The sequence below is a fragment of the Bombyx mori genome, chromosome 18 (genome assembly GCF_030269925.1).
Source record: "Bombyx mori chromosome 18, ASM3026992v2".
Classification (NCBI taxonomy): Eukaryota; Metazoa; Arthropoda; class Insecta; order Lepidoptera; family Bombycidae; genus Bombyx; species Bombyx mori.
In genome coordinates this window covers 3,388,805-3,406,428 of record NC_085124.1, presented here as the reverse complement: position 1 = coordinate 3,406,428, position 17,624 = coordinate 3,388,805, and the positions used below count along the sequence as shown (strand labels likewise).

Genomic DNA, 17,624 nt, shown 5'->3' with positions numbered 1-17,624 from the left:
TCGTCCACCTTATGTATGCAATAAATAAAAAATTGTATTGACTTGCTTGCCTAAAAATCAAACTGAAATGTACCATATAAATGTTAATCTCACGAAACCTTCTATTGAACTGCGCCATCGTTAGCTCCTACAGACCCTGAATAAGATTAAAAACATAACAATAAAACAAACTAGCTACTTAATCATGGAAACATTTCAGAACCGTACACAGCCTTCGCGTTATCACGACTTCGATTGATAATACGTAATCAATCAACACAGATTTTAAATATGGCTCTCAATTCAATTACGATGATTGGTAATGTTTATGTATCGGCTCAATAGATGTTTTTATTTATTTGATTGATGATTTGATCATCAAAAATCATATCAAGCACTTAACGAACATCAACAATCACTCTTCTATGAATTTTAATGCAAAAATATTGATAAACAACAGTATTGTTTTATTTGTGTTTAATTTAAATAAATAAATAAAAGTAATAATTAATTAACCTCGTTTGAAGCAGAACATGTTATAACTGCAACTTTTCTACAATATTACATAAATATAAAACATTTGTTTGCTGATTAATATTTTTTTTTTTAAGTTGTTTATACGTCACTCAATCTGGGGTTCCGGTAGATTAAAAACTACATATTATTAAGTAAACATAATTATATAATATTAAGTAAACATACTAATAATATTAAGTAAGCGATAAAAACTGTATTAAAAATTATGTAAATTTACTAGAAATAAAAAGGCTTTATTATTATTATTATTATACGTCAACCAATAATTATAAGTATTAATTGTCTGGTACAATTAAAGTGTAAATTTTAGTACAAAACTATTAACATGTGCACGAGTATACTATTGTTCAGCACATTCAGCAGCCAGTGAGATAATAAGAGTGAGATCCCCTGACTCCAGAATGCATTGATTTTGTCATTGTGTTACAAATCACAAGCACTATCGTAATATTGTTTTATTATATTACATTAATCAAAACTTATACAATTTTTATTTCCAAACACTCATGCCTTTCTCCAGTACACGCGATCAGTCAGGGCCTAATTAAACCCAGATAATGAAGTCGGCAAAAAAATCTGTTTCGCAATGCATTGTTCGTCGAAGGTCAGAGATAAGGTCATTGTCAGCAGCGAAGGAAAATGCGCATCGAGGTGTATTGACAGATAAAATAACAATGATTGAGGATGCATTTACGAATAATGTATTAATATAAAAATACATTGAATAAAGATGGTACGGTATAAGTACCAAACAATTAGGTTTTTTTAATTGCTTAATTGGGTGGACGAGCTCACAGCCCACCTGGTGTTAAGTGGTTACTGGAGCCCATAGACATCTACAACGTAAATGCGCCACCCACCTTGAGATATAAGTTCTAAGATCTCAGTTTAGTTACAACGGCTGCTCTACCCTTCAGACCGAAACGCATGACTGCGCCACGGCTGAAATAGGCAGGGTGATGGTACAGGAGGTCTTACTACCACTAATTACACAAAATATAATTTTTCGGGTTTGATTTTTTTATTACACGATGTCATTCCTTGCGCGTGATCCATTCCAGCGTGCATCCATTCCAGCGTGAAGCAGTACACGGCTGAAATAGGCAGAGCGGTGGTACCTACCCGTGCGGACTCACAAGAGGTCCTACTACCAGTAAGAAACTGTTACTATGAGTACTAAGTTAATGGTATATGGTCGTTTTTAGGACGGTTGACTCGAAGTCCCTCGTGAACTTCGTTTTGTAGTGATTTCAAATATACTTGATTAACTTATTATTTGTTTGTTGACCGTAGGTGAGCCGTGAGCTCGTCCGTGTCTGATGACCACGTATCAGTGGCGGCACTCACGCTGTAGCCTTCATGAACTCCAGTTACCACTTTATGATAACGCTGTACCGCAATGGACCGCGTACCCATTTGAAAATGTACAGAATTAAATTTAAAAAAATATATAACATAAGAACTTACCACATTGATCTTCCCGAGTATGTGATTGATCTGATCCTTGCTGCACATTTTGCTGTCTTGTTGCTATCAATTAACTATTTATTCACTTTATCACATTTTACATCTATCACTCGATTTCAATCATCATTTTACAACCTAAAATTCAATTTAAAAATAGCATTTCTTTTTGAGGCCCAAATTTAAAAGTGACTAAGATATTTTCTACTCTATACCATATCGAATAAGTTCTAAATTTCATTTTATACACATGATTTTGATATGTAAATAATATGAGGTGAAAGAAATATAGTAAGTACTAAAGTGTTTTTTTTTAATTTTTTTTTATTGCTTAGATGGATGGACGAGCTCACAGCCCACCTGGTGTTAAGTGGTTACTGGAGTCCATAGACATCTACAACGTAAATGCGCCACCCACCTCGAGATATAAGTTCTAAGATCTCAGTATAGTTACAACGGCTACCCCACCCTTCGAACCGAAACGCATTACTGCTTCACGGCGGAAATAGGTGGGGTGGTGGTACCTACCCGTGCGGACTCCCAAGAGGTCCTACCACCAGTGTGTTTAAAGCTAACCGACCAATAACTGTCCGTAATTTTTCACAACGAAATAAATTTACGTAACCCTGTCACAACGAGTAAATTTACAAGCGAAATTACAACCTATTGTAACACAATACAATTAACATATTCAATTAGGCCTGACATACCTGTACTGTTCACGATTACAATCAAATAAATCGACCGATACGCGAATAATTAAGTTCTATATTAACTTTACGAAACGTTGTTCGATACATTATAACATTCGACAATACAATCGACAATGTTCATTATAATTATTTTATTACTAGCTGACCCGGCAGACTTCGTAGTGCCTCAATCGATAAATAAAAGACCTAAACCTTATTTAATTTCGAGAATTTTCATATTTATCTACCTTTTAAACCTTCTCTGGACTTCGACAAATAATTAAAGACCAAAATTATCCAAATCGGTCCAACCGTTGTCGAGTTTTAGCGAGACTAACGAACAGCAATTCATTTTTATAAATATATAGAGAGACAGATTATTATTATTAATTGTTCATTATAATATGAGTGATTTTTTTCTCCCCTACCTATTCGTTGCTAGCATAAGGGGCTATTCTAACTACCCCCGGACGGATAGTTGAGCTCACGAGCTCAAGTTGAGAAAAAGCAGTACTTCGCAGAATCTATCACCGGATCGGAATCGCGACCCACCGGAGAAGGCGACCCGGCGAGAAATTCCAGAGAGCGGTGGGTCTGTACATGCTTCTTGCTGAACTATCTAGTAATTGTCGGAACTTCTACGATGGCATATCCAGAGCAACAAAACTGAATTCACAATAGTTTTAAAATTCATGTCCAATTAAGTCATTATAAAGATATTTTAGCATTCAATCAAAAACGCAATTATCTGCGAAATACTAGCCAGCCCTTGAACCATAAACGTATAGTGAATAATTAACATTATCATTATCCCATAGAACTCAATGCTTCATACATACGCACACAAATAAATGAAAAATCACTCTAAGTATCTGTAGGTAAGCAATAAAATTTATAATTCGAGCTCATGTCGTAGCAAGGCGTACAGCGTAATTCAACATCATATCTATGAACATTGGTAACAACATAACACCGGTGGGCAACTACGAAACAAATAAAACCTAAACAACCTCTCTATAAACGATACGACTACTTTAATTTAATCAAGTCATATATACGAAATACAAAAAAGATACAAAAAACATCGCTATAAATCACTTCAGTATCAAAATTAATTTAACTTTAAAGGTCGAATCATGAAAACACCCATACATGTATGTATATTAAATAATTTCAATAATTTATTTAAATTATTTATCAAGAGATGTTAAACAAACTTCATTAGTTCATCTGGGTTGAGTAGAACTAATATTACGCCAGGGGGCCTATCGCAAGATAACTCACTCTAGCCGGCGCCATCTAGGCGGACTTCGGACAGCCTGCCGACCGAGAGGGCTAGTGGTCGTGGCGCCGACGACCACCAGTCCGGCGTCCCGAGGAGGAAAGTGATGGAAGAGATGTGCTCCGCACTAAACGCTCCACTTTCCCCCCTTTTCCTTTTTATGAGTCATGCGAGGTTTGGACGTTGTTTGTTGAGCAAAAGGAGGTCTTAGTCGGTTCGACTCCGACATGCCCTGCCCTCCATCTCCAGTGGGGGGCGAAAGTCCGGCGATTTCCTTCTGATCAAAATAAAAAAGAGGGCCTATCGCCATTCGCTCAACCCCTTAGCGGTTGATAGAACGATCAAGTACCTAAATAAACTAATAAGCAATGTCTAAAGAGCTTCTACATAAACAACTCCGGATCAAATAATATTTAATTTTCAAAAACAAATCACACTGCGTTCTCAATCCGAAAAACGGATACAAGCAGTTCACGTTACATACAAAAACGCAATTATAATGCGGACAACATAAAGGTATTAGTGAAAACACGATTCAAAGAGAAATTCGTACAATTTCACCGAATTCTTGCATATTGGCACCGCGTATTGGTCTGTTTTTATACGATTTAATTGAATTTTGATTCATCGACGAGCCACCACAGTCACACTGAAAGACTAAGATCAGAAATACACGATTTCAACATTTCAAATTGTAATTGGTTCAAATGTATTAGAAATATTTGTCGTAATTTTTTTTTTCTTTATATTTTGGATCTATAAATACAATTCTACATTCGTTCAATTTCGATTTCAACTTTCGAGAAAAAAGATCCATAAAACATAGGATGTAGTTAATAGTGATCCTTTTGCTTTTTATATCTAACTACCGCTTCTCCTTTGAAATTATTAACAAATAACAATGCTACGGCTAATATAAGTGTCTGCTATATACGATTATTATTTGTTTTTTTACTGGTGGTAGAACCTCTTGTGAGTCCGCACAGATAGGTACCACCACCCCGCCTATTTCTGCCGTGAAGCAGTAATGCGTTTCGGTTTGAAGGGTGGGGCAGCCGTTGTAACTAAACTTGAGACCTAAGAACTTATTTCAAGGTGGGTGGCGCATTTACGTTGTAGATGTCTATGGGCTCCAGTAACCACTTAACACCAGGTGGGCTGTGAGCTCGTCTAGCCATCTAAACAATAAAAAATAAAAAAATGTAATACTAAAGTAAACTACAAGATTTATGATCATATATCTTTATGTCTCCGCATACATAAAACTAATTAAAGAACCCATCTAAGCTAGTTCCTAGTCATATTAATAATAAAAAAACAAAACTAGCATAAATAGTTTGACCACAAAGCAGAGACGACAAAAAGGTCAAGGTGACAGTAACATTTGACTGTTTCGAAAGGATTTACTGGGATCTAAATGCTTTGAATTACCGTGAATCCAATAATAAGCATATAGAATCATAATCAAATGTAAAACAATTCTCAAATAAATTATCAACTTTTAATAAAATTCAAACAAATTAAACATTATTTATTGTATGAGGTAGTTTTATTTTCTGTGGTTCAGTCTTAGACAAACTTCAAAATCCTTTTTGAGATGTACTGTAATAACACTTACCTGTTTTGTTTTACTTTAATGTTTTATACACAAAAATACTTCGAAAACGCTACACTATCTCCCTTCTTGTAAGTATTAGAAAACGATGAGCATTCCGATAAAATTCTTGAAATATGCGGGTAGTACACGCGAAAAATTCCTACCTACCTACCTACGGTACACGAGAAAAATTCGCTGCAAGGCATTTAAAAAAAAAAAAACCATAATCCTGTATTCAGGAAGAACTCAAATTATGACACACCCAGAAAATCAGTATTAACCTCATATGCAAATTAATAATTGTACGCGGAAAATCTTTTGCAGCCAACAAAAAAACGGACAACATTCGGCACCTCGTAAAACGAAAATTACGCCATTTTTTAATTAAAGCATCTTTATATTTTATTCGCTACGGTCACGCCGGAATTCGTACTGTGAAGCCAAGAACTAGTTTTACGCTTGTTTTTGTTCACATTCCGAAGAAAACGCGAGTGTTACCTAAATGCTGTTACAGACGACGAACGTAAAAACTGTTCACTTTCTTTTCGCATATTGGAGATAATATCAAACATTAAATTATTAAGTGTCGCGCCAATTAAAGATGTTTAACATTTTGAAGACAAAATCAGGTATTTATTAATTCCACGTTGGTAATATTACTGAATTAGCTTAATCAATATTGTATTCATACAAATCAATTTTATAACAAAAATTTCAATCGTTATTTTTATACGGCGCAATCCTCATTCGCGAAGCAATTGCTCTTGTGTTGTTAGGTCTCCTTTGGAGGCGCTCGGGCAGTTGTTAGCAAATCCCACCCCTCCTGGCAGAGCCTTTGCTCGCCCACCTGTCCTAGTGAAACTGGAAAGGCTTCCGGGCCACCAGTAATCTTTCAATCATAAAAAAAAAGCGTCGCTATCGATCCACGTCTACAAATGCACTTAGTTTGACAAATTGAAATTACTCCGTTCATACCACTATAATTTATAGAATCGAATAGATATTTTTCAAATTGATCAACCATCCAACGAATCACTACAGAGTGGAAACAATTTCATGCCTTTTGGACAGACATTTATTTTTTACGTTTTTTCGATATTCTTAATTTAAAAATTCACTTTCACCGTAAGATATAAATTTAGGCTTTATAAACTTTCAATTTTAATAATAAATTATTAAAATAAATGATCTTTTAAATTTGTTTGCTCCAAATTTTATTTTATATCACATGTTTATATTCTCAAATAATCATATAAAACAGATATTTATTCTTATATTTTCCTTCTTCAGTAAGCAATTTAACATTACTCTTATTATTTATTACAACTTTAAATTATATGTTTTCCCTTCTGTTAGAAAAAGTAATTTTTAATTTAGAATATTGGGAATTGGGATTGGGTTCCCATAAACCAGGTCTCTCCAAGGTATCATTCACCGGAGTGTTTGTAGCTGTAAACTAAAATGATAAACATACTAGCGACCCGCCCTCGCTTCGCTTCGGAAACATTAGAACACAAATGAAACCAAAAAAATAAATAAATAAAAAATTAAAAAAAGTAGCCTATGTTCATCAGGGACAATGTCGGCTTCTAATGGAAAAAGAAATTTTCAAATCGGTCCAGTAGTTTTGGAGCCTATTCGAAACAAACAAACAAATCTTTCCTCTTTATAATATTAAGTATAAGTATAGATTACGGTACGAACAAAAGTTAAATGAATCTGTAAAGTTCGCTAATATTTTATTAATATTTTAAGTATATTTAATACCCGCATGAATGTAGCAAAAAGTCACTAAGTTTTGCCACGACTATATTTGGTCGGAAATATAACTCATAAGGCTGATTTACAGAAATTGAAAACCAATACATTTCAGCAAACAAAAAACATTTGGAATCTGAAAGAATGAGTATATCAGAGGAAGTGTGAAAGTGGCCCCGGTAAACAACAAATTAAGAAGCGGACGGTTAGCGTGGTATGGACATGTGATGTATAGAGAGAGGATGCATGTGACTAGGAGCTGTATGGAAATGGTAGTGCAAGGTAGAGGGGGAAGAGGTCGACCGAAGAAGACATGGATGGAGTGTGTGAATGACGATATGAGAGAGAGAGGAGTGAGTGTTGAGATGACGGCTGATAGAAGAGAATAGAAGAGAAAAATTAGCTGTGCTGACCCCACTTAGTGGGATAAGGTGGAGAAAAAGAAGAAGAAGGCTGATTTACAGAAATCGAAAACCAATACATTTCAGCAAACAAAAAACATTTGGACCATTCGGAAAATCTTCAAAAATCAATTCAAAATATCTCAAGCGCACTAGGTCATCGACGTTCAGTTATAATAACAGAATGCGTTGAAGAAGAATTTATGGTAATTCACAGTGAAATTCGAAGATTCAGAACGCACGCACCATAAACAAAATTTTCTATTTTTTTATTTGCACCTCTCGATACGAGCTGTTCCGGATTCGGCGGGAAAACGATCTTAAAGTAAATAAAAAGTAAGTGCCGTTAACTAGAAAAAAGGAGTAAATTAATATTTAAAAAAAAAACAATGATTGTTAGACAGATAACAAAAAATTTATTTCCATGGTAAGATGACAAACAATATTACTGGACAATACTGGACTGGATATTAATAATATTACTGGTTTTGAGAGATCGATCGATTACTGCCATAAAAACTGGATTATTATTTAAAGCAGATCTGAGTTAGCCCTATATTCTGCACAACACAGACCCAAGTAAAAATGAGTAAGTTATTGTGCATTCGCGTCCTAAACTATTTCACATATTATATTTTACTAAATCTCTCAATTTCAGATTCATATATGTATTTAATATATATGTATAAATATTTTTTTAAGTAAAATTGCTCTTATATGGATATGCGCATATTTTTGTGATTTTATAAAAATCAAACGCGCATTTAGCCTCAACACGGTAACGAAGTTTTTTTGTGTGCCCTAAGATACGTATACGTCGTACACCTATAAGCCATTACTAGATCATCCAACCCGCTGTTCACTTTCACTGTTCACCATGACTATCTCTTTGTTAAATTTAACACCGTTCTTTTAAGCTTTCCAGTTTTGTTTGGTAATTATTTTGCATATCATTATGTTATGCGGCGAAGATTATGTTAAATTCATCAACAAAGTAAATGCTGAGGTTAAGCTAATATAAATATAGCAATTTGAAATGTGGAAACATGTTGATAGAAAAGAGAAAAAGACTTGTTATTTTCTATCTAGTCATTTTATTTGTGTGTGTATAAAATATCATTTTTAACGCGAATTAAAGTGACTTTAACATTATTGTAACAAAGGTTTGAAGACAAAATTTACATACACGTAGCTATACAGATGCTATACATACATAACATTTTCTTTGTAATTCATTGCTAAAGGCTACAAAAAAATAATCTAGAACAGACATTACAAATCGAAGTTAAGGTTTTCGCAAATAAATTTCATCAGTTACGATTTGATTTCAAACGATTTGTTTCATTGTTAAACCGCGAATTATTATCGAAAACTTACATTGCGCTAGATATTTTCACAACATACCCCTATTATATTTAATATTTTATTTATAAGGAATTACCAATCAATCGCCTTCCCTCCTTGATATTTGTAATTGTTTAGAAGCAATGGCTAATTGAAATCAGGCATTTGAATATAGAACCGTATTATACAGATAAAGTTGAAGATTTTTTAAAATATACTCATGAGGATCTGCAATACCAATGTAATTTTACTGGTGGTAGGACCTCTTGTGGGTCCGCACGGGTAGGTACCACCACGCTACCTATTTCTGCCGTGAAGCAGTAATGCGTTATAACTATACTGAGACCTTAGAACTTATATCTCAAGGTGGGTGGCGCATTTACGTTGTAGATGTCTATGGGCTCCAGTAGCCACTTACACCAGGTGGGCTGTGAGCTCGTCCGTCCATCTAAGCAACAAATTAAAAAACCCAAACGGCTTCCAACTGCTTAGAGTTTTAGACCGACAATACCCAATGACCGTAAAGCATTTCACAAGTAACATCGTCTCAATGGGTTGCAAAGTGCCAATTTCCGTTACCAGTACAGACAGAAGACAAACAACAGGTGGTGTTCATTATGACACGGGAACTTGGGGTTACCAAACAAGTGAAGTCCCGTGTTTTCGTAGCTCTCTGAATAATTTACATTGAGTGCTCGACTTAGTTGTGAAATTGACTTCAATAATTGTGAGCGAACTAACGTTTTTTACACTTTGCTCCGCTGTTTACTTCTGATGTTACCATTAGCTAGCCTAATTTGGGTAGCCAAACTTTAAAATGTAAATTTTATAAACTTTAAAGCGGCCCATCTACCTAAAGCTATTCTCTCTGTTATTCTCTATTCTCTCTTCTCTTTTCTCTATTCTCCCTATTCTCCCTATTCTCTCAATTCTCTCAATTCTCTTTATTCTCTCTATTCTATTTAAATTAATCAATTCGTAGCACTACAAAAACATAAACTCATTGTAACTATCAAAAACAAATACATAGAAACATGCAACTGATTTAATTAAAAAATAATAAACTTTAACACCCTTCAAATACAGCGTAATAATCCTTTTTTTTTCCACAGGATAAAATCACCGGATCCCCACCCGCGCGGCAGGTGGGGTATGTGGGATAGCTTAACTTGACGGAACTATTGTAATGTCGACTATTTTAATATTAAATTGTTCTCTTGTGAGCGAATAGGTGAGGTACACGTTGCAGTCAGTATGTTGCAATTGAAATGGCTGATTGTAAAGGTTCTGGTGAACGGGATCGTTCAAGCATGTTCATTCGTTTCTAACCTTGATAATATGTTGGATTATTTATTTGTACGAGTTAAAAGCATTGTACTGAAAAAAGAAATTTTCAGTACAACCCTTTTAAGTTCGCGAAATATGACAGTATTATTAAGCAGTAGGCAGCGGCTTGGCTCTGCCCCTGGTATTGCAGAAGTCCTTGGACGACGGTAACCACTCACCATCAGGTGGGTCGTATGCTCGTCTACCTACAAGGGCAAAAAAAAGTAACGTTTTGACATACTCTTTTTTTGGTCTGGAGGTAATCGCCAGACCCCCGCCCTCCAATGGGGATGGCGGGCGGAACATGTCGGAGTCGACCCGACTAAAACCTCCTGTCGCTCAACAACCCACGTCCGAACCTCGCACGAGACAGAACTCAAGAAAAGGAAAAAGGGAGAGCGTTTTGACATAGATTAAATTTGTGTATCGTGCAATAACACTAATGGGAAGACGCGGATGCGTATTGCCATTCTATCTCTGCACACTGTGAAACGTTCATGCGTTTTAGTTATACGGATAAGCCTTAATATCGAGGTGAAAGGTTATTTACTTACATTTCGCTCGACATTTATCTCTGTAAATAAAGATCCGTTTTATTTGGTATTCAATAGCACAATTCGATGTTTTTAATTGAACTTTAACTATATCTACCCCAAATAGAAGTTTTTTTGTTCTGATTTTTTTTTCCAAATTATAAACTTTAAATGGCTCTCATGTAAAGTTGCAAAAATGTCGCTTAAACCAAATAGACGTTCACCCCTCGATATGATAGACGAGACAATAAGATATTAGACATATAGACATAATTAAATATAACGGATCATATCTCCAGCGGCTACCCGGCGGCATTTTCGCTATGATGCCTACAAGTTTTAATAACAAAAGAACACAGAGTCAGTCGTGATCTTGACTGTGTCACGGCTATACGTGCAGCTGAACAAATACGAAGTGGCTGTTTACCAGTGCACTAAATTATGTAAATCTATTTAATTTCGGAATTAAACACCCAATTTAAACACCAATAATAAAAACTAACCACTAATACTTAATGGAAAGTAAACATGAAAAATGTATAATATAATTTAAAATATTTCGCAATTTAATCTCCCTTTCGTTATTATTGTCTTATTTTTTCCGAAATTTCCAATACCAGTAAAATTGTTGCAAGTGCATATACGTGTCGCGAAAATCGAAAAAATTAATTGAAAAATTATATTTATAAAATCTAAACAAAAATTCCAAAGTGGAAAATCCTGTTGCATCCAAGCAACAAACCAAGCCTTGATGTAATGCCTTAATATGTCGAGAAATAATATATAATGTACAATATCCAAGAACATCGCAAGCCATAGTTACTTTTGTAGCGTGTCGACGAATGAAACCGAAAGCGTTATCAACGACGTGCAGTACAACGACCCCGTACTAACAGTAAGAGATGTTTCTAGAAGAATTAAGTGACTGATCATCTAAATGACGACGTTATCCTCGGATTTGTTTATATTTTTTGTACAGACGACACGTAATCAAAACTAGAGGGTAGTTTACTACTAACTATCGCAACAGATTCTTTTGTAAAAACTTTTTATAAGTTATATAAAAATATTCAAATGTTTGTTTGTTCGTATTTAAGTCGTCTATAATGAAAGGTGGCAATCTGTGCATTTGGACAAAAAAAGTTATTGATATGTCAAAACAGATTGATTTGAATATAATCGTCTCCTTCAAAGAATACGGTTCAAAACCTGTATCTAAGATGTCGTTCAGAAGAGTTTTGTGACTGCCAATGGAATACAAAGTCAATAATTCGTTTTTCTGATTTACCAAAAAGTGTCCAAAAGTCACATTGCCGGCTTTGATAATAGTCGACTCATTTTATTCAGCGGTTGTTAACACTTCGGAGAAGGTTTTTGGTGTACTACATTCCGTGGTTTACAGCAACCCTATTTCTTCTGCAAAGCAGTTGTTGGACAATACAAGTGATACTTCGATCTCGTGTCTTAAGGTCACCAATGACCGCTAAACTCTAGGGGAGCCGTGGGCACGTTTATTGGTCTATAATAAAAAAATTAAAATATACATCGCACTTCATAGTTATATTTGGTATTTAAAACGCTTTATCTGTTCTTGTCTCTAGTTATCTCCTTAGCCCGCACGCATATTTTACCGGTCCGGCATGTCTCTCTCACTCTTAGTACATTACGAGAATGCTCTATAGAATAGGGAGAAATTATTGAAAGAGAGATTGAACTTAGACTAGACCTAATAGAAAATGAATGTACGCTGTCGGTAACAAATACCGAACCGATGCAGACGCACGATATGCGCCCGAGCTTAAAGGACGTTCTTGGCCTTTTGTAAGAGCCGATGGACGTAACTTTTAGTTTAAAATATATGTCAACTGACATAATGCTAAATTCTAAAATCAATAAAATCTCAAATTAACAACGAAAAAAAAACGCATTAATACTAAAATAAACCAAATAATCATATCATAATTTAGTAACACGTCAAATGTTTTTCTTGTTCTATCCATTCGCAGTTGCCCGAAAATTCTGTCTTTCGATCTTCCGCCCAGAGAATAATTACAACACACAAAACGAATATTTACAATTTCAAATTTCAAACACTCTATGAATTATTGTGACAGCCGCTGATTCGTACCAATTTCAAATCGATTGCCAATAAAATTGTTCAACACGTCAACTTTTCTCCGGCCGCTTTTACGCTTATTGTTCACGTTAAATAAATTCTGAACCAAAAACATTCACTTGAAACTGTAATCTAGAAATACGTTCGTTCGATTAACGTTTACTTACTGCTGGCTGTAACATAATGAACCAATTTTAACGTTTGTTAAATGCAAATGAGGGTATTTTATAAAACATTAATTATAGTAGAAAAAGAAGTTCAAATAACTACACAATATTTAACGCTTGAAAAGATTAGAACTCAAAAACAACCAATTTGATCCTTGAAAATCAATTCCGATAATAATTTAAGATCGTGACACATTTTTATGTAAATATTAAATCAAACAGTCGCTAAAAAATAATCATGCAAATTACTAAATAATCAAGCAGCCTCAAAACGCATTCTATGACATTCTAGAATCTGAATTTCATATTTTTAACAACTTGTTTGAGTTAATGAACTAAAACCACGGAAACCGCATGTAAATTTTTATTCAAAAACACACCCACTTTTATTTTAATTAAGTAATTAAAATATTGTGCGTCAATTAAGCTAAACCGATTTTTTTTTAATGTTTGTATTTCAACTGAACTCTTTATTTTTATGTTTTTAACGATTGCGTTTAGGATTACCAAAAATATTATAGGGGCCTCAAAAAGAAATTAAGAGAAAACTTTATATCGCTACGTATTTACCGAAGTATTTGTCCGAAAGACTATGCACACTTTTCTCACAAATACCATTAAGCACTGTCCACAGATTAAAAAACGCGTGTAATTTTAACTGTCAAATTTTTTTTGTTTTTTAAAGCACTGCGTCCTCGTTGTATTCAGCCCAAAATCGTCAATTCGTCGGAATCGTACGTTTGAGCGACCCAGGCATCGCGTCCGACGCGTGTTGCGGTCGTGTACCGAAACAGGTGACTGACTGCAGTTGCGGTCGCAGCCGATCGCATGAACGATTAAAATCGCATGGTAGGTAAAGAGTTAGCTGAGGTGGTATTGTCGTATTTGTAAGGTGGGAAAAGTTTTATTTAAAAGAAGCATTTATATGTTTCTTTAATAATTTTTTTAGGTGAAAATGGAAACAATAAAATATGCACACTTCGATAATTATTCAAACAGTGATCTCATAAATTCAAAGTCACTAACGATAGTAAAAATCATCTCCTAACTTTTACTATACTAATTAGATTAGTTTATTGTAACCCAATTTTAATTTTTTTTGCACACTTTTGTTTGCTCTCCAGACAAACTGGGTGTTTATTATCTGTATAATATGTCTAATAATATATTTAAAAGTATTTAAGTATGTCTGTCAGTCTCTGGTACCCATAACTCAGAGAATATTCTTAAAAAATCCTCTTGATAGCTCTCACTCTTGATTCATTTGTTTCACTCTTTCTCTTTCTGTTTACTGTTTTTCTTTGTAACTAATTTTATTGTATTGTCAGCTTATTTCAATAGCTTTGTCGAAGTAAACTAGTTCTGCTTAAACTAAAAACTGAAAAAACTTTCATTGGTATTATAATCGGTGTCATTCCAAGCTCCTAAGCTATCTGAATCAAAGTAGGTAGCGATGTCACAGATAGTTTATAGAAAATAGAAAACAAACTACAGTAATAATTGTTTATTGTCTTTTGTTTTTATTGAACGTCAGCTATATGGGACAATGGGTATTAAACTAATCGTTTAGGGACTATTACCATGAGGTTAATCCGATTGTGGACAATCGCCTTTTCGCATTAAAAATGTACAATTTCCAAAAATATTCGAAATTGAGTTAATATGCGTAAACATTTGGTATCACCAGTATTTTTCTAATAAATACTGTCAAAAGAGCGTAGTTTAGCTTTTTTTTTTTTAGATTACCTATGTTTTGACTACTATTAACAAAATTAATACATAATTTTATCTCACTTTAAAAGATCGATAATGTAACTGGTAAAAAAAACGTTGCAATTATGATTAATATTAAAATTATTACATGTTAAAACACTCTCCTGTAAAATTAGTAAGTTTTGAGATTATACAGTTTTAATACGAGAAGACAAAATGTTCTCTGTTGATAATTAAACACTCTATTAATATAATTCATTACTATAATACGAAGACGTTCGAATTCGAGCCACGGTCATCATTATCAGAAAAATATGCTCTAGAAATACGCTAGAAATGTTTTAAAAAAAATAAAACTCTCAAATTATATATACTCGTAATACGATGGAAACACAATTAATATTTAACTTTCCTACCTATGCTGATAGCCTTGAGAGGCTATATCAGCTTTGCCCTAACGTGTAGATGAGCTTACGGGGCTGGAGTGTGGCTAACACTGCCCTAGCAAGAGCAGTGCTTCGCAAAATCTACCACCGGATCGGTCTGGTACTCAAGGTACATAAAATCATGACCTACTTTACGTATTTTCTGAAAGCTGATTTTTACGTATATTTTAGGCAATATCCTTAAAAATAAGTCGCCAATACTCCCAGACTCCCAGACGGATCGGAAACGCGAACCACTGAGAAGATCTGGCGAGAAACTCAGTGGGCTGTACCTATGGGTTGATTCGCTCGTTGAGCCCTTCGTCGCAAGCGACGGGTTCGACGAGGACGGTGACCGGTGCTTGTGGTACCTAAAAGCACCGTTAATGGATCAGGAGGATCCGTAATGACGTGTTTAGGGCGACGTCGACTGTTTGCCATTCTGTCAGGATCAGGATCGAGTATGCATATTTAACGACTTAACAACATACCACACCGAAATTCTCAACTTTGTTCCTGAAAAAGCAACACATAAAAATTTTGAGAAAATAGAAAACCAAACATTATGTTCTTTTTTATTGCCCTTATAGGCAAACGAGCATAAGGCCCACCTGATGGTGAGTGGTTACCGTCGCCCATGGACCTCATCAAAGCCAGGGGCTGAGCCAAACCGCTGCCAACAGTAACTATCATTACCAATCGTCGTGTTTTTAACAAACAATATCCGAACGCACAAGTAAACCACATACTTAAAATAATTTGAGAAAATCGGTCACAAGTTAAATTACGTACGCATTAAGAAACGTTTGGTGGTTACGCTGTTTTGATGCTCAAATGCCGGTGAAAGAGCAATTTCGCGGTACACATTGTTCCAATTCGACCTGGTTTTGTAAATACAATAAACAATTAAAAGTGTTTAGTCCACTGTTTAGTGTTGGTGTAGGATCGCAACACCCTATTCCCGTGGGTATTGTGTGAGGCGACTCGATTCACTGGAGAATGGATAGCACGCTTCTCTGAGCATTTAATATCAGTGAAGTGTGGGATCGCGAACCGGCATGTACTAGTGGTAGGGCGTGCTGTAAAGCCTGCAACTGTTGCTACTAGCATTGCCTATATCTGCGGCAAAACAGTCAGGCGATCCGATTTGAAGAAAAACAATATAAATGAGACCTCAATTTTATATATTTCAATAAGTAAACATACACAGAAACTAAAGATGTCGTCCTAATACTTTCGACTCCTATCCTATTCAAAATCAGAATCATCAGATTGTCCATCTGATTCCCTCCTAAATAAAATAATTGTAAAATATTCACAATATGACGATGCTGTCATCACCAAATCCAAATAAAGATAGTTGTTTAACGTTACTGATTATGAAGACTTTCAATCAAGATAACGATAGGAATTCTCTCGAGTTGTAGATATCTCTCATGGTCGAGTCACATGTCGCGTTGAAGCTGTGAAAGTATTTTTTGCTGAAAGTAATTCTCCTTTTAGATGCACACAGAAAAAATACTATTACTGATCATCAAAAGCTAAAATGCAACTCAATTGCATCGGAGTAAAGACTAGACACTAAAGACTAAAGACTTTCTACATCTAGAATCACTCAAAAACTGAAAACTTAATCAATCATGCGTACGCGGTTATATAGTTTACTGGTATCTTTGGGCATATGTGTTTAAGAGCTGTCTTAAGAAATGAGAGATACACACAAGTCTCAACAAGTATGGCACCTACTGTATTTTTTTATTTAGTCTTAACTGAGAGACAAATTAACGATTTAACCATAAAGGTCGATAGAGATATTAACAATGCACACTTATGAAGCCACTCCACTATAGCCACGTTCCCTGAACTTCCCCTCCCGGCAGCTAAGCTCTCGAATTCATCCATCCGTTCTAAGATAGCAACAATGTCACTGGACCGGCACCGATTCTTCCGTCCCAACAAAAAGCCCATTTGACTTATATAATACCAGCTCTTTTCAAACCAGCCTAACTCAGCTCTAACACGAATGAAACATGTTTGTCTTGCCCTCCATGGTATTCTAAGAACCTAAAGGTGGCGCTTCACACGCCATAATATGCACTTTGAAGCAGAATATTAAAAGTAAGCCCAGCGATAAAACTAAACCACAAGAACATAAATCACAACACAATCTTTGATTTGCGGTATAGACATTTGGCGGCCACTTTATTACACGTACACTTAAGTCCAATAAATAGCGTATTGCAGACGTGTGCCACAAAACGTACACTTTCCACCGCACCATCAGAAAAGA

At 35.1% G+C, this 17,624-nt stretch overlaps 1 protein-coding gene across 3 annotated transcripts in view; it reads right to left on the bottom strand.

Moving 5' to 3' along the window:
- LOC101736446 (disheveled-associated activator of morphogenesis 1) overlaps nt 1-14,019 on the bottom strand; it is a 94,860-nt gene extending 80,841 nt beyond the window's left edge. For 2 of the 3 annotated variants that reach the window (XM_012692154.4, XM_062673572.1), the window contains exons 1-2: nt 13,767-14,019; nt 1,984-2,118 (exon numbers count right to left, since the gene is read on the bottom strand). In XM_012692154.4, coding sequence (XP_012547608.3) covers nt 1,984-2,031 — 48 coding nt within the window. In that variant the 5' untranslated portion in view covers nt 2,032-2,118; nt 13,767-14,019. Of the gene's footprint in view, nt 1-1,983; nt 2,119-13,703 lie in introns of all 3 variants that reach the window. The other variant, XM_062673570.1, reaches the window with a different exon arrangement.
- Between the last annotated feature and the right edge of the window lie 3,605 nt (nt 14,020-17,624).